General features: G+C 46.2%; 1 protein-coding gene across 1 annotated transcript in view; it reads left to right on the top strand.

Moving 5' to 3' along the window:
* CFAP61 (cilia and flagella associated protein 61) overlaps nt 1–27,477 on the top strand; it is a 243,028-nt gene that overhangs the window by 181,243 nt on the left and 34,308 nt on the right. Inside the window, exons 22-25 of the mRNA XM_018057258.1 lie at nt 1,797–2,089; nt 10,414–10,741; nt 12,013–12,104; nt 18,967–19,172. Of these exons, the coding sequence (XP_017912747.1) occupies nt 1,797–2,089; nt 10,414–10,741; nt 12,013–12,104; nt 18,967–19,172 (919 nt within the window). The remainder of the gene's footprint in view (nt 1–1,796; nt 2,090–10,413; nt 10,742–12,012; nt 12,105–18,966; nt 19,173–27,477) is intronic.

Below are 27,477 nucleotides of genomic sequence, written 5' to 3' on the forward strand. Positions count from 1 at the left end.
GGGGAGGTGTTTCAAATTACATTAAAAGACAAACTAAAAAATAACAATTTAGAAGTTCGCATATATATATATATATATATATATAGAGAGAGAGAGAGAGAGAGAGAGAGACATCTAATTTAAATACAAGAGGTTTCATGAAACGTATTATCTTTTGAAGTCCTCAGACTCTCCAACTACCTACAATCTGTGGGCAACCCTGGCTAAACATACAACCCTCTGATGACCCCAGCAGCCTGGCATTGCTGGGGCTTCTATGAGCCTGTAATGAAAAAGCAGAATAGTTGCTAAAAGCCCACATAAAGGAGAAACTGTAAAAATAATGAAACTCTGAGTTGCATGAGGCCTAAACGCTTAACCTGTTATGCGGAAAATGAACGTTGTTTTCACATGCATATTTGAAAGAAGGGACAGAGGCCCTCAAATTTGGACAATGTGAGGTTCAAGTTTTGGCTCTCCTGGTGGGCTACTTCTTTGTTTTGTCAGACCTCTAGAGCCACGTTTTGCAGCAGGTGGGTACCTCAATAATTTAAACAAAATATTGGCTCTTTCAGCCAAGGAAAATGCAGCTTACTAGTGAGTCTGAACAGGGAGGCGGTCAGAGCCCCCAGATCAGAATGTCCTAGGGAAGGCGGGGAGGAGGGGCCCTGCCCCTGGCTTCTTTCCCCATTGGCCATCCGTGTTTGAGAAAAGGAAGTAGGCGAGGACTTCATAGAAGCTCTGAAGCTCCGAAAAACGCCTGAAAGCGATTCCAGTTCCTTTTCTTCTAGGCAAGCAAGATAAGCCATTATACCTCCTTTCAGTTTGATTTTTGCATAATTTATTCCACAAAATTGAGTAAATACACTTGCCATTTATTTTGTCTCATAAAATTCCTTTTCATATCATTTCACAAACAGAAAGAAAAAGAGAGATAAAGTTTTGTGATAAAATTGTTACAGCTTGCCTGAAATGTGAGTCCACAGCAGTTTCTTTCTTTGTGAAGGGGTAATAATGCCAATTCCATGTCAAAAATAGCATAGAATAGGACATAATACATTTCACTCATAGAATAGGATCATTGGTCTTAAAATTTATATCATTATCAGAAGAGCATATGTAATTACTTCTGTAATATTTTTAAGAAATATAAATAAATTGTATCATCAAAATGCTCTCACACAATAGAAATCTTTCAAGATTATTTTATGATTTTATTTTTCCTCACCAAAAGAATACCCATCAATCTCTCGCTAGGTCTTAACACATTAAATTGTAAAACTTAGGATTTGATCTTTATAAAATTATCTGTTGCAAAGCAGAATGTTCTAGTCTTTAGTTCTCAAAAAAAAGTTTCCTTCAAATCAACAATTAAATATTAAAATATCCATACCATCATGCACATGACTATTTCTTTTAACCATTGTCCTTTTCATGACTCAAGAAAAACTTGCATTTATTGCAAACTTTTGCCATTTTCCCCCCTTAATAAGTATAGCGAGTAGAGGACAAAAGCAAGATAAAAGGTTTTATTCTCAACCGTTTCATTTTGCATAATTTCAACTTTCAAATTATAGGAACATAAATGAATATCCTACTTGTGTGTTAAAAGTACTTGACTACTTTGTGGGATGTTGTGTGTCCATTCTTTGCGAAATTATCTTGGTTGCCGTTGCTAGGTAACACCACTGGCTTCCCACAGCTGAAAAAAAATGAGAGGGTTGGAGGGAGTAATTCAGCATTATTAGCATTTGACTAATAAGGTTATTGGGTTTTTTTTTAAGCTATGTATCTTAGCAATTTGCCCCCTTTTCTAGGGAACGTCATCATCTATGGGAACTCAATTGACACATACACCACTGTGGAGACCCTCTTGAACCTGGGGGTCAGGGGTTCCTGCATCCACCTGGTACAGCACCCGCCCACATCCATCATCACCTGCATCAACGACTGCGCAGTGGAGGGCGCGATAGAGGAGGCACTGCAGGCCGCGGGGGTGAATGTGTATCGGGACGCACTGCTGGCTCAGTGGAACAATGGGCTGTACTCGGACCCCATCCACACCGCCAGCTTCACCACGCCCGCCAAGCCCTTCCAGCTCCCCTGCTCTGTAAGTAGGTCACTGGAACTCACCCACCACCTTGGGAGAGCTACCAGCTTTGGGGTACTTGGGGTCTGAAAGGTGGTGGGTGGTGAACTTATAGTCGCAGTTTCCCTGCCACCCCTCTCCAGCCCCTTCAAACTTTCAGAGTTCTGTTGTCACATAATGAGCCGCCCAAACCGAGTGACCTAAACCAACAGTAGTCATCCTTGCGTCTCTCTCGTGGTCCCCAGGTGGGAGCCAGCTCATCGGGCAGAAATCCCTAGAGGTCTTTCCTGAGGATGAAAGGGGACTGGGTGGGGCTGGAACCATCTAGAAGGTGTGTCCACCCGCTTGTCTGGCTGCTGGTGTCAGATCAGGCTCAGGTGAGATGCTGATCAGAACAATCACAGACGGCCCCTCCATGGGACTGAGCTGCTCCTCAGCATGGTGACTGGTTCCAAAAGGACTGGGACAGAGGCAGAGAGGATCAAGAGGGACAGAGAGAGACAGAGATAGAGAGAAACAGAGAGATAGAGAGAAACAGAGAGATAGAGCCAGAGAGAAACAGACTGAGATAGAGACAGAGAGAGACAGAGCCAGAGAGCCAGAGATAGAAACAGACAGATGGAGACAGAAACAGACAGACAGAGAGCCAGAGATACAGACAGACAAAGAGATAGAGACAGACATAGAGATCCAGAGATAGAGACAGACAGACAGATGATAGAAACAGCGATAGCATCCCTCCTTCCATGACCTAGCCTCATACGTCAAGCAGCATCCTTCTGAGTCCCGGAGGCAGGTCACTGAGGCAGCCCACATGCAAAGGAAGGGGAACTGGACCCCCCTCCTATTTGTGGATGGAGTGTCAGGATTTGAGGACTGCCAGCTCCCATACTTCAGCCACCTGATATGAAGAGCTGACTTATTAGAAAAGACCCTGTTGCTGGGAAGGATTGAAGGCAGGAGGAGAAGGGGACGACAGAGAAGGAGATGGCATCACTGACTCAGTGGACATGAGTTTGAGCAAACTCCAGGAGTTGGTGATGAACAGGGAAGCCTGGCGTGCTGCAGTCCATGGAGTTACAAAGAGTCAGACATGACTGAGAGACTGAACAACCAGCCCCACTGTGAGCAAGTCCCAGGTGCAGTGCTGCCGTCTTGCAGTGCATTCTGAGTATCTGCATTCAGAGTATCTGCAAGGTGTCTTTGCCTTGATTCTAGTTCTAACCTAATAGGAGAGTGAAGGCCGGTGGGAGCTGCTAAAGACCCTGTATTCAGTCAGATACTTGGGGAAGTCCCTTCCTCACAACAGCTCTGTCACAGGAAGCACCCCCACTTTACAGACAGAACACAGTGACTCCCCATCAGCTTAAGATCTAACCCAGGCTAACAGGGCCTCAAAGTGCACACCGTGTGGACCTCCTAAGATTCTGGAAACAGCTACAGTGGGTCTTTCCCCGTGGAACAGGGACTTAGAACAGCTCAGCTCACAGCCTATTCAGGAGACGCGCGGAAGCCAAGAGGAAGAGGGGAAGGGGCCAGTTGATGTGCCAGAGAAGCAGGAGACCCCTCAGGGAGGGGGCTGCAGTCAGCATGAGGGCTGGAGTTATGGGAGTCAAGGGTGTATTGGGGGTTGGGATGAAGGATACCAGCAGCCTCTGGTGGGAAGACCACCTGGGGGAGGCCTGTGGGGGCTCATGTGGGTCCATTACCTGGCAGTGTGGGCCGGCCAGCCTAAGTCAGGGCTTCTCGCCCCATTGCTCTTACAGGTGGGTACCATGACCCTCATGCCCCAGAACCTAGACAGGAGGAGCTCAAGGCAGACTGCGTGCCAGAGGAGCTTCCCTACCACCTCTCATTTCATTCTGATAACCCAGGGGATTCTGCATTCTGCTCCTCAAGAACATTCATTCCTTCCTTCACTCTGCAGAGATTTACTGGACACCTACTAGGTCTCAAGCTTGGCTCTAAGTATGAGGGATATAGCAGTGAAAAAGAAAAAGTTCATAGTATTTTAATAGAAAAGTGACACCATCTACATATGTATGTCACAATACCTATTTAAGAGAGGAAAAATCAAGGTCTTCTCATTGGAAGTTTCCTCCCAAAATGATGATCCTGGAAGAGGTGTACCAAGTGTACCCTGGGGGAATTCTGGGGGTGAGTACACGCCCTGCCTAGGGAGCACAGGTACAAGAAAACCTTCCCCAAGAATCTGACTGAATACAGGGTCTGTAGCAGCTCCCATCGGCCTTCACTCTCCTATTAGGTCAGAACTAGAGTCAAGGCAGATACACCTTGCAGATACTCTCAACCACCTTGATCCAGCATGCCTTCCTGCCCAGACTTCCCCCTTAAGTAATGAGTCAGACCATGGTCCACTGTCTTTGGGTCCTGTCTCCTGCTCCCCTGCTGCTCTGCTCTGTATCACGAGCAGTGGCCTCTGCAGGGGACCCTCCCGGCTGTGTTTCTCCCCACCGCCCTCCTGCCGCCGCCCCCCACCCCCACAACTCTCATCTGTGTTTGGCCAACAGTAAGTACACAGCTGGCACTAGTGGTAAAAAACCCACCTACCAGTGCAGGAGATGTAAAAGATATAGGTTCTATCACTGGGTCGGGAAAATCCCCTGGAGGAGGGCATGGCAACCCACTCCAGTCTTCTTGCCTGGAAAATCCCATAGACAGAGGAGCCTGGTGGGCTACGCTCCATGGGGTCACAAAGACTCAGACACGACTGAGTGACTTAGCATAGCACAGGTACCAGCTGGGGATTAGAAGCCTAAAGAAGGGAGAAGGGTATTTGTCCCTCTGATCATCAGCTTTGAGTAGCGTCTCTGTCAGGGCACTAGGAGACTTTTGACAAAAGTGAAAGTGGGTCACTCAGTCATGTCTGACTCTATGCAACCCCGTGGACCGTAGCCCTCCAGGCTCTTCTGTCCATGGGGTTTTCCAGGCAAGAATACTGGAGTCGGTTGCCATTCCCTTCTCCAAGCCTTTGATGGGAACAGTATATTCACATCTCCACTGTGATTGTGGGGTCATGATTTGAACTGTGTCCCCTGGAGAGCTACGGTCGCACGCCTCAGGACCTGAATGTGACCTTACTTGGAAATAGGATCTTAGTGGTTGCTGTCAAGCAAAGAGAAGGATTGGGGTGGGTCCTAAGTCTGGTGATTGGAGAGAAAGATGTGATGGCAGAGAGGAAGCCCACAGGAAGAAGCCTGTGTGCTGACGGAAGTAGAGATGAGTGAAGGTAGCCGCCATCAGATCCTGAATAGCACAAATAGGCAGCTACCGCCAGAAATGAAGACGAGGCGAAGACCTGTCCAAAGTTCTCTGTCTAGCTAGACGTTTGTCAATTGTATTGATTTCTTTCCCCCAAAGCACCAGCTTTTGAGTTTGTTAATTGTCTCTGTTGCCTGTCAGTTTTCTCTCTCATTGATTTCTGCCCTTAACAATTATTTTCTTTTTTTCTGCTTGCTTTGGCTTTACGGTGCCTTTCTTTTCCTAGTTCCTTAAGGTAGAACCTTAGGGCATTATTTATCGAAGCATTTAAAGCAGATGTTTCTTCTAATACTCCATATTTTCAGCCAAGATGTAATGTTCAGTTGGCCTTATAGGAGCACATGAATTGTGTTTGAGAGATATGAGAGATCCATGACTCAGAACTTGTGTTCCCGGGGACAGTGCTGGATTTGCTGTTCCAGCAATCGGTCCATTCCACCAACTCCTGTGTCTCCACTGTAACCATGTTCTGAATGCCTATGCCAAAACGGTATCAAATAACACGATTTCAGTAGAAGTGCTGGTAATTTTCCAAACCCAGGAAAACAAGGGCTAGTATATTTAATGTGCCCATTAATAAAGATTGGAGGCTTCCCTGGTGGCTCAGATGGTAAAAGCCTCTGCCTGCAATGCCAGAGACCTGGGTTCGATCCCTGGATTGGGAAGATCCCCTGGAGAAGGAAATGGCAACCCACTCCAGTACTCTTGCCTGGAAAATGGATGGAGGAGCCTGGTGGGCTACAGTCCATGGGGTCACAAAGAGTGGGACACAACTGAACGACTTCACTTTCACTTTAATAAAAGGTAGGTTTAACTAGGAGATAAACTGAGCAAGTAGAAGAACTTTGTGGGGATGTTGAAGGAAAATTCTGAGCATTAATGGTCCTGTCTTGCACATATAATTTCAATTCAAATATCTCTCTGTATTTTTCTATGGGTGAGAAGTCTATTTCTATATAGATGGGAAAGGACTGGAGGCTAAAAAGAGAAGAGGAGTAGAGAGACAGACTCAAAGTGAGGGACTCAGAGAAATATATTTTCCCGTGGTCACTGAGTAAGGTTAAAAGCAGAAAGAATTTTATAACAGATTAGAGAGAAAGAGGCTACCTGAATGGGAGTAATTGGGAGAGGATTCGATGTCCAAGTGAACAAAGACAGGTAAAGGGGAAGACTCCTTGCTGGTTCCCTCAGGAAGAAGAAAGGATATCACAGGGATGGTGGACTTGAGTCAAGTGCTCTCCAGCAGAACTTCCTGTGATGGTAGAAATGGTCCATACTTGTGTGGTCAGTATGGCAGCCACTGCCACCTGTAGCTTTTGGGCATTTGAAATAGGCCACAACTGAGGGTCTGGATTTTCAATTTTACTTACTTTTAATTAATTTAGATTTATTTATTTTAAAGGTATTTATTCATTTGGCTGTGCCAGATCTTATTTGCAGCTTGTGGGATCTTTACTTGTGGCATGCAGGATCTAGTTCCCTGACCAAGGATCAAACTGGGGCTGCCAGCAATGGGAGCTCAGAATCTTAACCACTGGACCGCTAGGGATAGTTAAAGTGTTAGTCACTCAGTCATGTCTGACTCTTTGTGACCCCATGGACTATAGCCTGCCAGGCTCCTTTGTCCATGGAATTTTCTAGGCAAGAATACTGGAGTGGGTTGCCATTCCCTTCTCCAGGGGATCTTCCCTACCCAGGGATCAAACCTGGATCTCCCACATTACAGGCAGATCCTTTACCAGCTGAGCCAGCAGGGAAACTGGACCACTCAGTTCAGTTCAGTTGCTCAGTCGTGTCCGACTCTGCGACCCCATGAATCGCAGCACGCCAGGCCTCCCTGTCCATCACCAAATCCTGGATTTCACTCAAACTCGCATCCATCGAATCAGTGATGCCATCCATCCATCTCATCCTTTGTCATCCCCTTCTTCTCCTGCCCCCAATCCCTCCCAGCATCAGAGTCTTTTCCAATGAGTCAACTGTTCGCATGAGGTGGCCAAAGTACTGGAGTTTCAGCTTTAGCATCATTCCTTCCAAAGAAATCCCAGGGCTGATCTCCTTCAGAATGGACTGGTTGGATCTCCTTGCAGTCCAAGGGACTCTCAAGAGTCTTCTCCAACACCACAGTTCAAAAGCATCAATTCTTCAGTGCTCAGCCTTCTTCACAGTCCAACTCTCACATCCATACATGACTACTGGAAAAACCATAGCCTTGACTAGATGGACCTTAGTCGGCAAAGTAATGTCTTTGCTTTTGAATATACTATCTAGGTTGGTCATAACTTTCCTTCCAAGGAGTAAGCATCTTTTAATTTCATGGCTGAAGTCACCATCTGCAGTGATTTTGGAGCCCCAAAAAGTAAAGTCTGACACTGTTTCCACTGTTTCCCCGTCTATTTCCCATGAAGTGATGGGACCGGATGCCATGATCTTCATTTTCTGAATGTTGAACTTTAAGCCAACTTTTTCACTCTCCTCTTTCACTTTCATCAAGAGGCTTTTTAGTTCCTCTTCACTTTCTGCCATAAGGGTGGTATCATCTGAGGTTATTGATATTTCTCCCGGCAATCTTGATTCCAGCTTATGTTTCTTCCAGTCCAGCGTTTCTCATGATGTACTCTGCATATAAGTTAAATAAGCAGGGTGACAATATACAGCCTTGACGCACTCCTTTTCCTATTTGGAACCAGTCTGTTGTTCCATGTCCATTTCTAACTGTTGCTTCCTGGCCTGCATACAGATTTCTCAAGAGGCAAGTCAGGTGGTCTGGTGTTCCCATCTCTTTCAGAATTTTCCACAGTTTGTTGTGATCCACACAGTCAAAGGCTTTGGCATGGTCAATAAAGCAGAAATAGATATTTTTCTGAAACTCTCTTACTTTTTCCATGATCCAGCGGATGTGGGCAATTTGATCTCTGGTTCCTCTGCCTTTTCTAAAACCAGCTTGAACATCAGGGAGTTCACGGTTCATGTATTGCTAAAGCCTGGCTTGGAGAATTTTGAGCATTGCTTTGCTAGCGTGTGAGATGAGTGCAATTGTGTGGTAGTTTGAGCATTCTTTGGGATTGCTTTTCTTTGGGATTGGAATGAAAACTGACCTTTTCCAGTCCTGTGGCCACTGCTGAGTTTTCCAAATTTGCTGGCATATTGAGTGCAGCACTTTCACAGCATCATCTTTCAGGATTTGAAATAGCTCTACTATATATGTAGTCACCTGTGATTAGTGGCTGTGGCAGGCTCGTTCCTGCTTCCCTCCTTATTCACGCACCACTCTTGGGTGGAGAAGGGGTGTGGAATGACTCTGCTTATTTAACTTCTATGCAGACTACATCACGTGACATGCCGGGCTGAATGAATCACAAACTGGAATCAAGATTGCCAGGAGAAATATCAACAGCCTCAAATATGTAGATGATACCACTCTGGTGGCAGAAAGTAAAGGGGAACTAAAGAGCCTCTTGAGGAAAGTGAAAGAGGAGAGTGAAAAAGCTATCTTGAAACTAAACATTTAAAAAAATCAAAAACCTAAGATTCATGGCAAATAGGAGGGGGAAAAGTGGAAGCAGTGGCAGATTTTCTTTTCTTGGGCTCCAAAATCACTGCAGATGGTGACTGCAGCCATGAAATTAGAAGACACTTGCTCTTTGGAAGAAAAGCTATCACAGACCTAGACTTTGCCTGCAAACATCTATACAGTTAAAGCTATGGTTTTAGCTTTATGGTAGTCATGTATGGATTTGAGAGTTGGACCATAAAGAAAGCCAAGTGCTAAAGAACGGATGCTTTTGAATTGGGTGCTGGAGACTCTTAAGAGTTCCTTGGACGGCAAGGAGATCAAACCAGTCCATCTTAAAGGAAATTAACCCTGAATATTCATAGGAAGGATTGATGCTGAAGCGGAAACCCCAATACTTTGGCCACCTGATGCAAAAAGCCAACTCATTGGAAAAGACCCTGATGCTGGGAAAGAGCAAGAGAAGGGAGCAACAGAGGATAAGATGGTTAGATAGCATCCCTGGCTCAATGGACATAAATTTGAGCAAAGTCTGGGAGATGGTAAGGGACAGGGAAGCCTGGCATGCTACAGTCCATGGGGTTGCAAAGCGTGGGACATGACTTAGTGACTGAATAGCAACAACTAAGATAAAAGTGAGTCAATTTAGCCTCTTCCACAACAACTGAAACCCTAAAAACAAATAACTTAGACTGGCTTCCCTGGTAGCTCAGCTGGTAAAGAATCTGCCTGCAATGCAGGAGACCCTGGTTTGATTTCTGGGTCAGGAAGATCCCCTGGAGAAGGGAATGACTACCTACTCCAGTATTTTGGCCTGGAGAATTGCATGGACTGTATAGTCCAAGGGTCACAAAGAGCTGGGCACGACTAAGCGACTTTCCCTTTCACTTTCACTAGATGCTTTAATGACTTAACATCAATACAGAAGATGATTTCCAGATGAGTATGAGAAAGTATTAAAATTTGGGCAGAGAATGTGGGGGTGGGGCATGCAGGTACCCTGTATATATTCACTGAATCAGTACCTGCCCTCCCACGGCAGGACCCCAGACCTGGAGGGTACAGAGGCAGATGGGGTGTCCTGCAAGGACAGGCTTTCTGGGCTTAAAGGGCCAGGAATGGGGCAGTCTGAAGACTCAAGAGTGGACAAGGTGACCCCCAGCAGGAACCTGGGGAGACATGAGTGTTGGACACCAGAGAGGAAAATGGAAGGAGGCTGAGAAGGAGTGATTTAGTGTCCTGGAATGAGGGGCAAGTGGTGTCTATGAACATAAACCTCCTTACAGGGGAGTATGTGCTCTCTTGGGAGATATTCCACCATGTGGCATCCACTGGTGGATATCTAAATAAGTAATTAAAAAAAAAAAGAGTGACATTGAGTGATATTAATTTGTCCTTCATCTGAAAGATACACACACCATTAGGACATACTCTTAGTAAATTTAGGTTTTCTAGTGTGCCCCAAATAATAAAATGGAGATGATTCAGCCTCTTGGGAAGGTACAGTGAAGAATGATAGCTAGGGATAATGTGTCTGTTCACTTTGTAGATGTTCTTCAGCTTCCTCGAGAAGAACGTGGATTATGAAACGTTCAAAGCCTTCAATGATGCGTGCCTGGTCTACGACGGCCGACTTGTGATTGACAGCAACTTCCACACCAACGACATAGCCATCAGAGCTGCCGGCCCCCTCACCAAGTTCTCCAATAGGTACTACTCGAATGAGTGGACTCACAGCAACTTCAATTCCAAAGAGATTGGCTTCCAGCTGGCGGCAGCGATGCTCAAGCTCTTCGATCCGACTCTGGAGCCTGTGACCGAACCACCGGCCGACCTTGACCGACTCATCCCCATGTACAAGGGAGCCAAGATTAAAGGTTTGTAGAGGGCCACCCTCATCCCACTGCTGCAGCCACTGGTTGGATCTGGACCAGCCAGCCCCATTTCCCGTAGGCTTGGTGAGGAGACTTGGCTGTGCATCAGTGGCTTTGCAAAGAGATGCGGGGAGGGGGGCTCTCTCATGTTTAACTGTTTATGATGGACCTGATTCTACCATGTCAGAACTGTGATGGTCACTCTATGTATATGGCCTTTGAGACTAGGGAATGGTCAATAACTTGCCCAGAGGCTCCTCACCACTAGTGTGTGGTGTGATGCCCTGACATCTTGCCAAACTTTTATTCTCACTGAAAGTTGAGAGATCAGGAGAGCTTCCAAGCCTCCCAGGCTTCAGTCTGCTGTCTGAAATAATAAGCACAACTCTTAGCAGCTATAAATTGGGTCCACTTTAATCCCCTCTGTTTTATTGGCTCCTAAGGAGGTTATCACATGAGTAACACAGAATTTCCTTATATTTGGGAGATGGACCCTCTGTCAGAAAAATGCACATATTTATAGAATTGTGTATATGTACTTCCAGAGAATTGATGGGCCAACCCCCATAATCATCCATGGACTCCAGCTCCTGGGGGGAGGGTCTGTGAATCCTAATCCAGTAGACAGAACATCAGTCTAAAGGGGCTGAAGCCCAACATCCCAGTCATTGTGTTTATCTGCCCAGCAAGAGGTCATGATCTCCTCCTGACTCTGGGTAAGACCTTAGGGAAGGTGGTGGCCATGGAAAAAGACAACAAATCCTGGTTGTCAGAAGCTGCTTAGAGTGGGACCTGGCTTGGGCTTCTAGGGCCAGCTAGAAATAGTAACCGTTTCATAATCCACGTTTTCTAAAGCCTTGTACAAGAACTTTGTTGACTTTCTTTATAACATTTACTTCTTTTAGTATGTTGGTTACACAGTGAAGGAGGACAGAGAAAGGGAACATCTTGGCCACGTTTACAAAGTCTTGGTTGGCCTTGGTAGGTGGGGATTAGAGGGCCTGAGTTATGGGAAGTCAGGATGCACAGGGTCAGCCTGGGCATCTTAGAGCATTGGTGCCTGTATTGTGTGCTATTATGGCACATTCACATTGGTTGCATTAAATGTTATCAACCCCAGGGTGTTCCTTGCTAACAGAGGCACTTTGGTGGGAAAGTGAGTAGCACACACCACAGGAGGTGTCTCTGGTGGTCTTGTGGTGTAGATGTAAGCCTTGCTACCCATTTGTTCACCCAACTGAAATAAAATGTCTAAAACTGGCCTTTTCCACTAGGAGGCATCCTCCCTGGGTCTTACCATTACTTGCATGTCTCCAAGCCCGCCATTCCAACCCCTTTGGAGGTACAGAGGGCCCAGTCTGATTTTGTAAGTATTTTTCCTGAATTTCATTTTACTTTCAAATATAACACTTTGTTTCTGGGGGAAGGGGGTGAAATTCTTAATCCACAGTTTTTAGTGTCATGTATTGGTTCTTGCATCAGAAAGCCATGGACCAGCTGGCCCCTGAAATGGCCCCTACTCATTCCTGCCCCTTGGTATCCATGTCCATGAATGGTCCCCACCCACACTGACCAGGGCTGACGTATGTGGCCGGCAGGATATTGCATAAATGATAGCGTGTGCCTTCCGAGGCCAGGTCCTGAAAGATCCGACAGCTTCCAACTTGCACCCTCCTGGGTCACTGCTACCATATCATCAGGTCACCCGGTTGGCCCTTTGGTGGGGTCCACATGGAAAGGAATTGAGGATTCCTGCCCCGGACAGTCCACAATTTGCTAGTCATGTGAGGAGCCATCTGTGTGAGTGGTCCTCCAGCCCTAGTCCAACCTTCAGATGATGCAGCTCTGGCTGATATCTTGACCACAAATTTTGCAGGAGACCATGAGCCAGAATCCCCTAGCTAAGCTAGTCCCAACTTCTGTGATTCCCAAACACTAAGGCTGTAAAAGTTGATTGTCATTTTAAGCCATCTATATTTTAGAGCAGTTTTAGGTTCACAGCAAAATTGAGAAAAGGGTACAGAGATTTCCCATACATCTCTTGAGCCTCTCATGCATAGCTGCCCCCATTATCAACATCCCCACCACCGGGTATGTTTATTACAACTGATGAACCAACATGGGTGCATCATCACCAGAAGCCCACAATTTACATGATGATTCACTCTTGGTATTGTACATGCTGTGAGTTTGGACAAATGTATGATGACATGGGTCCACCATAGTGGTGGTATACAGACCAGGGTCCCTACCCAAAGAGTCCCTTCTGTTCCACCTGTTCTTCCCTCCCTCCCTTCCCTGCAACTTTTGGCAACCAGTGACCTCTCTTTTTACTGTCTCCATAGTTTTGCCTTTTTCAGAATATCATAGAGTAGGAATCATACAGTCTGTCACCTTTTCAAATCAGCTTCTTTCACTTAACAATTTGCATTTAAGTTTCGTCCATGTCTTTTCATGGCTTGAGAGTCCATTTCTTTTTTAGCCCTGAATTATATATATACACACACACACACACACACATACACACACACACATATATATATATATAATATATTTTGCTGTCTGGATGCACCACCAGTTTATGTATCCAACTACCTCCTGAAGGACATTAAGCCACAAAGTTCTGAGGTAGCCTGTGATGTATCCATTGATAATTAAAATTCTCGATGTCACCTCTGTGGCGACAACAGGCGAATTGCTGAGGGTCTGATGTCTGTCCGGACCCCCTGGTGCTCCTGCTCCTCTGAATGACACGGGAAGACCGTAGAGGTGAAGCAGGAGCTGCGTGTGCTTGGGGATTGAGGCGGGGAGACGGTGTTCCCCTGGCTTCAAGGTAGCTAGAAAGGAAGCAAGGATGCAGGGTGGTTGGCCAGTTGGGGGCTCCCCAGGTAGGGTTATCTGACGGCTGGCCCCAGAGTGGCGTCTGTTGTCAGCTGAGGGTTTCCTCCTGGCGTGTCACGTTTGTGTTTCATCAGTGAGGCGATCGCTGGAGGTTGCCTGCTTCCATTCCCATTTTCACATCCTGAATTTTTTTTTTTTTGGAAGGTTAGCAGTCTAACTTAAAATAAGCACATTTCCCAGATTTCCTTGAGAATGAGGTCAGCCACATGGCAGGTCCTGACCAGTGAGATGTAGTAGAAACTGATGGAAAATTCCATCAGGAGAACAGACTCCAGACTTCCCAGGCTTCTGGCCCTTCTTTGGGAAGTCAGAATCCCAGTGTTCCAGTTGTCTGACCATGGACTTTGGGCAAGTTATCAACTCCTCTGCTTTTCTGGGATCATTAGGGATCATATATAAAGTAGCACTCACTTCAGGGAATAAAACAGGTGCCCCATCAGTGGTGGATGTTGTTAATCATAGTTCCAGTACTGAGTTCCAGTTCTGGTACTGAGACCTGGTTCTGCTGAGGAAAGGTCAGATGCCATGTGTTTAAAACTTATTTCCCTTGGGCCTTTCCAAGATTCTTTTAGGCTTGTCCCATATCCGTGGTCTGATGCAAAATGTTCTTAAAGTAAAGACCATAGCCAATGGTCTCCAGTCTCTATTGCTCTGTAACAAAGCTTAGCAACATGAAGCAGCCCTTGGACTGTGCTCAGATTCTGTGGGTTAGGAATTTGGACAGGACATAGTGTGAGCAGCTTGCCTCTGCTCAGCTGGGAAGACTTAGACTAGGGGTAGCCCAGTGACTGGGTCCTCGGACCGAAGGCTTGTCACTGACCTGGGCTGGCACAGCTCAGCCACAGAGATTGCTGGCCAGAGCATCACACCTGGGCTGCCCATGTCACCTGGGCTTCCTCACAGCCTGGTGGCCTCTGAGTGGTGAGACTGCCTGCATGGAAGCTCAGGACTCCCAAGTGCAAGGGTCCCCACCAGCCAGCTGGACATTGCACTGCCTTTTATGACTCAGCCTTGAAAGTCAAATAGCAGTCACTACCCCCACATCCTCTGTTGGAGCAGTCACAGCCCAGTGGGATTCAAGAAGAAAGGACAGAGAGTTCATCTCTCAATGGGAAGATAGTCAAGGTCACGTGTAGAAGAGCATGTGGAATGGGGCACCATTGGGGCCATCTTTGGAAAGTGTAGTTTGCCACCAATGATGTAAACAGGAGGCAACTCGGATGATGAGTTTGGAGTGGGATCAACGGACACTTTGGTCTTTGTAGATAAATACCTGGGACCAAGTAGTTTCAAAAACTAGGAAATACTGGACTTGATTTTGGACAGAACCAGATTCTTCAAGGACGGTGTGTGATTTCTGACACGTAGTATCATTTGTTTATGAACCAATGGGAATAAAGTCAGAGGATGCGCCAAAGCAAGTTTTAGTTAATGACAGTTTTAATAAGACTAGAACTTGAATAGCTTCTTTGGCTGGTACTGTGACAGTATTTGAGCAGGAACCCTGACTGTAATTAACCATGTTGCCAGGCGGGCCTCCTTTTTAATTAGTACAAAAGATCTAAACAGATTTTTCCCCCATTTTATTCACCAAGAAAAAAAAAATGTAGGATGGTTCCATGGCAATCTTTTGGGGTTGGAATTAATTTGATTAAGTAAAATTGTTGCCAAAATGGCCAGGCAGTTGCCTAAATATCACCAGTGGGTGGAGAATGGAACCCTTGGAGCAGTATTTCACTCGAGAAACTAAATTACTGTTCTCACAACGATTGTAGTACAGATGAACCTCTTCAGACTCTTATAACTCTCTCCTTGGGATATTTAAGTAAGAGATGCTTGAGTAATTCACTCGGTAGCCCGACAAAAGGAAGAATGGGGTCCCCAAGTTGTCTACATAATAAACTGATCTACAGATTCCAGTCCACATGCTTGGTTGGCTTATCCTCATGGAATAAAGAAATTTGTCACAACAAACCCTGCCTTGGATACCACTAAATTTAAAACTGTGTGTTCATCGTGGGAGCTGAAACCTGGGTTTCTAGCACGCCGAGTCTGATTACCCCTGGGTCTTCCACTTGGCATGAATTACAGAGGTATGTTCCAATCTTTGTCAAAATCATAAAGGAGCTCAAAAGAATAATTATATTCAGGAAAAGATGGGAGACAAAAGAAAAAAGACCCACATCAGAACCAGTTACTCTGTCAAAATTTTAAATTCAAGGCCTGAATATCCTAACAATTAACTCATGTACTTAAAGGAAGAAACTCACCACATCCCCAATAACTGGAAAGTGTGTGAAACTATCACTGTTACCCCAGAATCCCTCATGGGGTGGCCAGGCTGGAAGCCACCTGAAGTCCTTGTTTAAGGATAAGCAGAAAGTGTTCTGGACTTCACTGGATTTTCCCATCTGCTGCGACTGGAAATGACCTAAGAAATTTAGATCAGTCTGCCCAGCCCCATGGGGTAACTTGTGTCTGAGAAACCCATCTGTAGGTGACTTGTCTTTCGCGTCAATGCAAACTGTTTCCATGCCACAGGCCCAGGATGGCCCCCTAGTTATGTGATCACAGTGTCAGGTCTTACTAACAATAGTCATGGTCACTTCCAGAGTTAAGCTGAGCTGTTTCTGCACCACTGGGCCTTTCCTTCCTCCATGCAGCTGCTCTCTGAGCTCTTTAAGGGCTGAGACACACAGAGGCAACCCACAGATTGTAATTCGACTTTTAAATTAAAAAAAAAAAAGGACTTCCCTGATGGCCCAAGTGGGGAAGAATCCGCCTGCCAATGCAGGGGACAAGGGATCGATCCCTGATCTGGGAAGCTTCCACATGCCTTGGGGGCAACTGAGCCCATAAGCAAGTACTGAACCTGCTCTGTAGGGCCTGTGCACGGCGACAAGAGAAGCCACCATGATGAGAAGCCTGCGCACCGCAATGAAGAGCAGCCCCCGCTCGCCGCACCTAGAGACACCTGAGCAGCAGTGAAGACCCAGCACAGCCAAAAGTCAAATAAAGGAATAAAAATTATTAAAAAAAATAAGACCAACTTGCCTCACCCCCAAATAAGGAGACCCACGATGATGCTGATGACTCATTAGCCCTCCTGAACGGGATGACCTCAGAGGGAGGACCCATGATGCTCAGATTCTCCACCAGCAACCAGCCAGGACCCCACAGAAATGTGGCAAGACACCACCCATGGAGTCACCATGAGCCTCGCTCCAAGGTGCTCCGTATCCCCCGAATCAGCCTCCAAATGCTGGTGCTTGTGAGCCATTGTGAGAGCGGGATATTCAGTGAAAGTCTTTGCCGAGCCCAAAATATTAGTGGCCATGTCGGTGGATCTCAAGACGTACCCCTTGGATGCCCAAGTGCTTTTCTGTAATCACTCAGCATAAATAAGTTTCAAAGATGAAGAGGAGGGTCCAAGGCCTTGTGGGATCCACTCTCCACTGAGCCCTGGGGAAATCTGGCACCAAAACTATTGCAAGCTATGGCCAGTGCCCCCTCTCCCGGGACCTCAGGCACCCTTACCTGCGAGGTCAGGGGGAAGCCCCTCCCCCAGCTGCTCATGCCCTTCACCAAGGCACCCCTGAGTGAAAAGGGCCTCCAAGGGTCAACTTTACTTGCTGGCTCATCATAGCAAAGCTATTTCTGAATTAAATACACACAGAGCTAGAGCATGATGAATGTTTCTGTTATGTGCATCTCTAAGGGTAAACACAAGACTTTAAATTGAGTTTGGTACCAGCAGCTTTAGTCTTAGCACCTGCTCCCCATTAACATTTTGTTAAAATGTTGACACAAAAGCAAATAAATTATCCCGTGTATTTTTATGAAAATAGAATGAATCTGTGCAAGTTATAAAAATTACAAATTGTTACACTGTACTTCTGCAGTATAAAATGTACTGGAAACGTATTTCCCTGTTATGAAATACAGTTTACTAATAATTTCTATTGGATACACTGTATCCCATTGTGCAGATGGACCACTGTTTTGTTAGATAACACCTCATTGCGTGTTGTTTTCAGCCCTTTGCTATGGAGGTAGATTTCCTCTCTGTATCCATCCATCTCTATGATGATGGACTTTGTGCACCTCACTTGGGATGCCATCCTCCAGCTCTTTTCTAAACTGTGTTCTGTCCCCTACTGTTGCGCACATCCTTGGGGCTGGGCCAGGACTTACCTGTCAACCCTCCCCTGTGTCTCACCTTGTGCCTTTATGATTGACTGGTTTCCTCCTCAGAGCTTAGCCACATGATACCCAAACACCCACCAGTTGCTTCAATTTACTTAAAAATCCAGGTAAACCATGTGTTCTTGTGTAGACAGTGTCTCCAGGGGATGTCCAGGACTCAGTAAATGTTTGGGATCCTTGCAGTTCACCTTGTGGTGGATTTCTAAATGTTACACTCAAGTTCAGAGCAAAAGCTTAAATCAATATGCTCTCAGGAGAGATATACTGAACATTGTTGTGTCCTGGGTTCAGAGTCCAGGGCCAAAGTGCAGGTTCAACCACCACCAGCCAAACCCAGGTTTGTCCACAGAGGTTCTGCTTGTTGCTGGAGCCGGTGGGAAGCGTGACTCCAGCTGTTTGGTCGGTGGCCGCCAGGGGCTGAAATAGAAAAAGTAGTCATGACTGCAGCAGAGAGGCGTCTTTCCTCGTCACCTGGGTTCACATGGTGGTTTCAGTCAGTTTCTAGAAGACATAAAGCCAAGAACCTCCACGTCTCCTAATTTACCAGCTAACAAGTAGCCCACACATTGTGTGTGTGTTTATTTCCCATGAGCTTGAACCTTCTTCATAGAAACAGACCCTACCAGTCAAACCTCCCCAAACCCAACTGTCAGAGATTTACCTTTACCTTGCTTCCTCTGTTCAAGGAAAATTTTAACAACTGTCATTCCTTTTGACCACCTTTGACTAGGAGCTTTTCTCAAAGTGGTACTGTGAAAAATTAAGAAAGTTAACAGTCTTAGAACACCTCACAGGAGAGAAAAGACCCAGTTCCACGTACCAGCTGAGTGAGGTATTGAAGAATGGAGAACTGGCCATAACCTAGCAACTAGTTTAGAAACGTGGGGTGATGTAGTCACAGTGTGAAATATCCCGAGGAACTTTCAGTCATTAAGTCCACATGCGTGGTTTCTGACACGCATTTACCTTCAGTTGAGCTTGGTCAATACCTACCTCTGTGATTTGCAGCAAGCAAAGCAATAACATATACCCTGTTATATTTGAAAAATAAATTGCTGTGATTAAGTTGCCAAAGTCCAGACATGTTTCTAATGGAGTTTTTCTGATGCCCACCCCGACAGGGTTCAGAAATAGTAACGGGTAACGTGAAGAATGGGAATTACTTCCGCATCCACATCAACAAGTACAGGATGGTGGAAACTATCACGTGCCTTTCCAAAGTGCCTTTCCCTGCCTCCAACTACATCCGCTTGTTTGGTCAGCATGAGCAAGCCCTCAACAACCTGTGCGCTCGGTATGAGGATGGGCTGGTCCCAGATCTCTACAGGTAAGCTGGGCATTGCCCTCTCCTGAATGGAAATGCAAACACAGGCAGTCGGTGTCTTGTGAATGAGAGAGGTATTTTTTAATGCACCAGCAAGTTGATGGGAACCCCTGGGAGAGCTATGCTGTGCTCAGTTGCTCAGTCATGTCCGACTCTTTGCGACCCTATGGGCTATAGCCCACCAGGCTCCTCTGTCCCTGCGGATTCTCCAGGCAAGAATACGCAAGTGGTTGCCATGCCTTCCTCCAGGGGATCTTCCCAATCCAGGGATCGAACCCAGGTCTCCCACATTGCAGACGGATTCTTTACCATCTGAGCCACCAGAGAAAACCTGGAGAAGTTAGAGCTTCTCAACAGTGAAGGGTGTGAGACCACCAGCATCAGCCAGAGAATGGAGAAGCCCACAGAGGAGAAAAGCATGGACTCTTGGTGTGTCCACACATGGCCCTGTGGCCACGTGCAGGCTCGGTTCCAGACATATCCCTGCACGGCTTCCATGCCACAGATGATATTCAAGTCTCTCTTGAGATACAGGCTGCTAAGAGTAGTGATCAGAAACGTAAGAAGCCAATTTGGAGGCAGAATGCAGAGGCACCACCTGGTCCTGGTGGGAATCCCACCACCGCAGGCAGGGTGTCTGTGACTCCAGCCACCTTCTCAGGCCACAGGCTCTAACAGAGGAGGGTGACCATTTGCCTAAGTAGTTGAATTCTACTCAGACTGGGTGCTCTAGATCCCAGTCTTTTCAATTCAGAGAACTCATCCTATAACTCTAGGAAGGCTAGAATTTTAGAGTAGAACTCTCAATCTGCTGCTTAGAAAGGTTAGGAGAATTTCCCTCTGTCCACAGAACAAGATGACAACAAACAGAGACATGGAATTCCAGGGTCCTCAGTAGCCACGGGGGAGTCTGAAACATCAGAAGCAATCCCTCTTCCCTCTTATAAGAATGTTTTTAAGTTGTAGAAGACATCATAGAAACAAAGAAACAAACAGTATATAAAGCATGTATGTACTTTAAAGGATAATAACCTTACTTAGAGGCTTCTCGGGTGGCGCTGGTGGTAAAGAACCTGCCTGCCAGTGCAGGAGATATAAGAGATGTGGGTTCGATCCCTGTATCAGGAAGATCCCCTGGAGGAGGGCGTGGCAACCCACTGCAGTATTCTTGCCTGGAGAATCCCATGGACGGAGGAGCCTGGCGGGCTGCAGTTTGTGGGGTCACAAAGAGTCGGACACGAGTGAGTGACATCACACGCACGCACACATGCAACCTACTTCAAAGCACCAGTCTGATCACACCCACCTCCATCTCCTTGGCGGTCACCACTGTCCTGTGATTTGGGTTAATCGTTCCCTCTCTTTCTTGGAAAGCAGGGATCAGCCAGCTTTCCCTATAAAGGTCAGGGTGGTAAATACTTCTGGCTTCAGGGGCCACATGACTTCTGTTCCAAGAACTCAAGTCAGCGTCCATGCCGTGAAATCCGCCACGGACTGTCCCTAAACCAGTGAACGTGGCTGTGTCCCAGTAAACCTGCGTACTGAAACAGGCAGCAGGCCAAGCCTTGTTTTAAAGGTGTACCACGTATCTGTGGTTTCCTAAATGATGTACTGATCCGTTTTACCTGTTTTGAATCAATTCTGTGTCTGCTGAAGAAAGTCAGCGCTCCATCTGGGGCTCTTGTTTGCGAGCTTGTCCGTGGCCGTGTATGTAGCTGGAGGTCGTGTGTTTTCCCTGCTGTGTGATATTCCCAGGATAACAAAATCATCCTGAAGCTCATCTGTCCATTTTCAGGCTGATGGATGTTCAGATGGTTCTGGTTTGGTGTGGTTGGTGTCATGGGCACACCTCTTTGCAGGACCTTCTCTCAGGTGTACTAGGTGATGCCCAGATGTTGCCCACGGTAGTGGTGTCTGTTCCACTTGCTCAGCTGGCTATGAAAGCCCTCCACAACCCTGGCAGGCCCCTGCACCATTCAACTTGAACATTTGGCCATCCTGGTGGTGTGGGAAGCTGTTTGACCTGCGTCGTAGTGTTCTCGTCCCTGGTGGCTAATGCAGTTTAGTGGTTTTCATTTGTTTGTGTGACCATTCGTGGTAGTTTCTAGGAAATGCTTGTCTATGACATTTGTCCATTTTTGGGCAGGATATCATCTCTTACTAACTCCCAGTATTCATTTATATGTTCTGGATACAAACTTGGTTTGTTTTGTTTCCTTCCTACGTCTTCTTCTCTTTTGAGGCTTGTCTTTTCACTTCCTTTATGAAGAAAGTGGATTCAACCAAGCATTCTGGTCAACCAAGCATGGATTAGGTAGTACCATAGTGTTTACTATTGAAAAAATATGCATGTAAGTGGGTCCACACAGTTCTAATCAGTACTATTCAAGGGTTGACTCTGTAGATCTTGATTTATGTGGGTCTCTTTAAATAGCTTGATAAAGGTTTATTATTTTCTGCATTAATGGCTTGTGTTATTTTCATTTGATATCATCCAAAGTGGACTTCCCTGCTCAGCTGGTAAAGAATCTACCTGCAATGCAGCAGACCCCAGTTCAATACCTGGGTCAGGAAGATCCCCCTGGAGAAGAGAGAGGCTACCTACTCCCATATTCTTGGGCTTCCCTGATGGCTCGGTTGATAAAGAATCCCCATGCAATGCCGGAGACCTGGGTTTGATCACTGGGTTGGGAAGATCCCCTGGAGGAGGGCATGGCAACCCACTCCAGTATTCTTGCCTAGAGAATCCCCATGGACAGAGGAGCCTGGCAGCTGCAATCCATGGAATCTCAAAGAGTCAGACACGACTGAGCGACTAAGCACAGCACATGATCCAAAGTTCTTTATGTTTTTATTACTGTCGTAAGTATCATTTTCTTACTTATTGCTGCTATATGGTTTATGGAAATGCACTAACTTTTTATATGGTCTTGTAGTCTGCAAATTTGCTAAGCTCCTTCATCCATTCAAATAATTTACGTGTAGATTCTTTTAGATTGTCCACACAAAAAATTATATCATCTGCAAAGAGTGACTGTTTTGTTTCTTCTTTTTCAATCTTTGTAGCTTTTTTCTTTTTCTTGTCTTACTGCACTGGCTAAGATGTATGATAGAAGTTGGGATAGCAGTAGTGATGGATGGCACCCTTGCCTCGTTCTTAATTTTAAAGGGAATGCTTTCAATATTAGGTGTATGACATTTGCCATACATAATTTTGTAGATACTTTTTTCATGATAAAAAAGTTTCTTTTTATTACTATCTTGCTAAGCATTTTTAGCATGCATGGATTTTTTCCCCAGGAAGAGTACTTAACTTTTGAAACATTTTATTTATGAGGATGTCTTCCTATATGTTTCCCATTATAAATTATACTTTAAGTATCAAACTTCTTAATCATAGACTTTCTCTCCTTAAATCTTTGTAGACTTGACTCCATTATTTATTGAAACTAAAACACTGCAAGTATTTAGAAAGTGAATTCATTTGTTCCTTATCATCTTGGTAGGGATTTATTGTTGCTCTCAGTCTTACCCAAAATATTGGAGCTGGTGGGGTATCAGTTCTTTGTCAAAGAAGATTTTTATGGGAGCTATGTATTAAGAGTCTTCTCTGAAAAGAAAATTTGACCAAATTCAAAAGCTGTTGTCGGATTGTTTTTTTTTTCCCTGAGAAGAAGGTGTGTTGAAAGAGACAGACTTTGTGAGTTTGAGACCACTGGTTGGGGCACAGCTGTTAACTGATGGTAGAAATAATTTTAACAGTTAATTTGATTTGCTAGGAGTGAATACTTGGGATGGAAGATGGGACAGCACTGGCTATTGGGACATGCCAATTGACATCTGTAAGAAAGTTTCAGGGGGAATAGTGGTTAACTGCAGAAGGGACTGCTGATCACGTCCTAGTGTGGTACCCAGGGTGCCCCCAGACCCTGCCCATCCCTCCTGGACGCATGTTAGTGTGTGCGAACAGCTGCGGCCACGTTCTTTTCAAGTGCCACGAAATGCTGCCAGGCCCCGTGCTGATTCTTGGCCCTGTCCGCTTGCCCTGTCTGCTGTCAGACCCGCTGGCAAAGCTCTTTCCCAGCAGGCAGGGTGAATGGTTTAGCTGATTTTGGCCGAGATATGATTACCGATTGTTTCCCTGACCTGGGCAGCACCAGCAACCTCTCTTGTTCAAATCTGGGCGTGATTCCATCTGCTGCATCTGGGGGCACCTTCCTTCAGGCTGCAAGGGCTGACCATTAACTAGCCGCTCTGTCTCCAGCAAGGCAGACATGACCTCAAGGTCAAGTTCCTCTCTGAGTTCAGCAAAACCCTCTGGGTCCTTTCTCTCCACTTCCCTCAAGCTAGTCTCACACCATCATGGGCCAGGACAGAGGCAGTGCTGGTGACCACAGTGGGAATAGTGGCAGCCACACAGGCAGACCATAGCAGCCAAGGCCTCGCCAGCCGGGGGTCTGGCTGCCCGAGGACAGGCTCACTTGGAGCCGTTTGGGGCACGTGGTGGTGGCCGAGCAGCCAGCAGTGATACCCAAGCCCACAGCTGTCGCAGGATGGCAGTGCAGCTGAGGGTCTGGAGCCAGGCTGGCTTGGAATCTACCTCTGGTTTTTCTTTTGTCTTCCCCTTGGCGCACCCATGCAAACTGCCAATGATGAAGATAGCAAATTCACCCCTGGTGACCCTGTGTGTGCACCTGTGACTGTGTGTGTCTGCGCGAGTGTGTCTGCTGGAGTACGTCTGCTGATGTGTGTGGAAGAAAGAGAAATAAACTGATGGGTTGACTGATTTATCACTTTGAAAAAAGAAAGGAGTCCAAGTAATCATTTGTTCCTTTCCGAACCATCCGGCATTGAAAATCATGTAACAAATATGTTAGAAAATGAACTTTTCCCTGATCTTCCCCTAGGAGCCCCTGTGTCCCGCAGTGGCCCACACACACCTACACACACCTGTCATGACCTCTGTACTCCCAACCCCTACCCACTTTGACAGCAGCCCCTTCCCTCCACCTGCTGATGCTGCTTCGCCCTCAGATACTGGGGCAGAAGCAGCTTCCTCGGAGTACCGGGGAAGCAGAGACGGGAACTGTGGGTGAAGAGGAGAAGGAGGATGAGGCGGGTCCCTGCAAAGTCCCCATCACGGGGCTCCAGTAAGGCCTGTCCCATCCTGTGCCTTCCCCACATTCTCAACTGTCCTCATCTTCGTTTACCCCTCTTAGCGGTTGGCCCTGTGAAGAAAAGCTCTTGCCTCCTGAATCCCTTCCCCTTAGCCTTAATTAACAGTCTGTAGCATTCTTTATCCTCACGTTGTGAATAGGTCTTGCCCCGGTCTCTTTGTGTGAGCCCATCAGATACTCATGAACCTTGATTAAATCACCTCTTTTCACATCTTCACGTGCTCAGCTCTCAAAGGCTGCCCTCGCCCAGCCCTCTCCTCCTGTGAGAGCTGCGTCCCCCTCCGCACTTCCCAAGTGCTCACATGGCCTATTTTTAGTGGGTAAGTGCTGCTGGGCACAGTATTATAAATGAGACAGGAGCAGACCCTTTAAAAGGCTGCCATTACCTTTTTGATCTGCAAAACCCAAGGAGTGACTCCCTTAGGAAAGCTGCCGTGTGCCATCTCTTCAGAGCAGCCAAGCAGGAGGCTGCCAGCCCGTGTTGCCTCCCGACTCGTTCACCTATTAGACTCAACTGGAATAATTTAATCATGACTCAAGTGTCTTTTGGTTCCTCTGTGGTCGGTGACCTTGTGCCGTGTCCAGTAGAAAATCACACACTGTGGCTCAGCTGGTAAAGAATTGCCTGAAACACGGGAGACGTGGGTTTGATCCCTGGGTTGGGAGGATTCCCTGGAGAAGGGAAAGGCTACCCACTCTAGTATTCTGGCCTGGAGAATTCCATGGACTGTATAGTCCGTGGGATCACAAAGAGTCGGACACGACTGAGCAACTTTCACTAAATTCCAGGTGCCCGTGTTTCCAGACCTATCAAAATTTGACTGAACCATGACTGCTCACTCCAACTCATCAATTATTTGTTGCATACCTAAAATTTGTTTGAGTGGACTTCCCTGGTGGTCCAGTGGCTAAGACTCCATGCTCCCAGTGCAGGGGGCCCAGGTTCAATTGTTAGGGAACTAGACCCCACATGCTGCAACAAAGTTCAAAAATCTCACATGCCACAGCTAAGACCCATCTCAGCCAAAAAAAAAAAAGTTTAAAAATAAAAAAAGAACTTATTTATTGGATAATAGTTCTCCCAAGATGCAAATTTTTGTGTTGGCCACCTACTGCCTTTCTGGAGACTTTTAGGTCCGTGTTCCTGCCAGTCTTTGATTTCGGATAGTGCCAATTCCATCTCATAGCCTGATAAAGAAAGCTGGTCAAATGATTTGCTAAAATTAAAATCTACTCTCTTCATTTTCCTTCACCATCATTTAGCTCTATTTTTCTGCCCTTGTCTGTATTTACATGCTTCACCTGGGGCTCCTCACTGGTCATCCCTTGGCCTCCTTGCTCTAAGAACATCTCCTTGCCCACTGGTGTTTCTCATGCAACCACATTGCCTGTGAGGCTGAACCCATATTTTGGAACATCCCTAATTACTGAGGCAGTCAACCTTAGGTCTCTGAGTATAGATCAATGCAGGAGCAAAATTCCATCTAACACAACCTATGTCCGTTTTTATTTGTAATACTGCTCTGCTAAGACCAGGGTTGGGCTTGCCTGATGGCTCAGTGGGAAAGAGTCCATCTGCCAATGCAGGGGACGTGGGTTTAGGAAGATCCCTCATGCTGCGGAGCAGCTAAGGCTGTGTGCCACAACCACTGAGCCTGTGCTTTCGATCCCAGAAGCCAAAAGTACTGAAGCCCACGTGCCCTAGCACCCCTGCTCTCCCCATCAGGGGAAACCACTGCAATGGGAAGCCCGTGTACCAAAACTAGAGTAGACCCAGTGCCCTGCAACTAGAGAAAAGCCCGTTTAGCAATGATGACCCAGAACAGTCAAAAAAAAGACCATTTTTTTTTTTTTTTTTTTTTTTAGTATATGTCACCTCCCTCTTTCCTTCAGTAACATTTGTGCAGAATTAACCTCCCCTGGGATGAAGGACAAGGTTGTTGTGAGCCATCTTGAACTCATAGCCACTGAGTGTCCCTTCAGACACTCATCCCAAGATGATAATGTACATGAAAACCAAACACAGATTTTCACACGGTCAAGGCAGAATGTTCAGGTGATGAACCCGGAGCACTGCTGCCACTGCAGAGCTTTTTACTTTTTCATCACTTATCCAGTGTGTTCCAATAATTTGCCTCATTCATCATGAAATTATAGCTTGGCATATTATCTCAGCATTTATCAGAAAGGTCTGCATTAAGGTTTGTTTTTTGCCACATCTCACATACTCCACAGCCACATGTGGCTAGTGGCTACCATACCAGCTAGCACAGAATGGATGAGCTGTTTGAGTTATAGAGTATGTCTAGAATCTCATATCATATAGTTTTTAAAAAAATTTTATTGGAGGATAACCGCTTTACAATATTGTGCTGGTATCTGCCATATGTCAACATGAATCAGTCAGAGGTATACATATGTCCCCTCCCTCTCGAACCTCCCTCCCACTAGAATCTAATATCATATAGTTTTAAAAATTGCTTCATGTGTCGCAAAGAGTCAACACCTTAGATCTGCACTGACCAACCTGACAGCCAGTTGCCAGGTGCAACTTTTAAGTTTTAATTAGGATTTAAAGAAAAAATAATGAAAAGCTTGGTTCCTCACTCACACTAACCACATCTCACATACCCAACAGCCATGTGTGGCTAGTGGCTGCCATATCAGCTAGCACAGAATGGATGACTTCCACTGTCACAGAAAGTGAAACTCTCCTAAAATGCTAATCCCCAGTCCTGATTGGTTCTGAGTTCCCCAACGTTTAGATGTGGTAGATCAGAGATGGATGTGCAGTGAAGGCCCCAGGGCAGGAGGACGTGACTTCTCTCTGTACCTGCTTTTGTGGGTTCACCTGTAAAGGAAATTCTCCTCAGATCACAAGCCAGGGTGGACAGATGGGGAGCAAGAACAGCATGGGAGAAGGGGAGGCAGACAAGCTCTTGGAGGCATGGTCACACTGTGGGCTTCCTGTCCACTGATGCTCATATACCATTCAGCTGGCTCCATCCCAACCAGCATATACTTCCTCACCAGTTTGTAACATTCCAGCCCTTGTCAGACCCCAGGGGCTCAGCAGATCTGACTGGTATGTTCAGAACTGACTTCTGTCCCTCTGAGGATGTTTTTAAGCT

This window comes from Capra hircus, chromosome 13 (assembly GCF_001704415.2).
Source record: "Capra hircus breed San Clemente chromosome 13, ASM170441v1, whole genome shotgun sequence".
NCBI lineage: Eukaryota > Metazoa > Chordata > Mammalia > Artiodactyla > Bovidae > Capra > Capra hircus.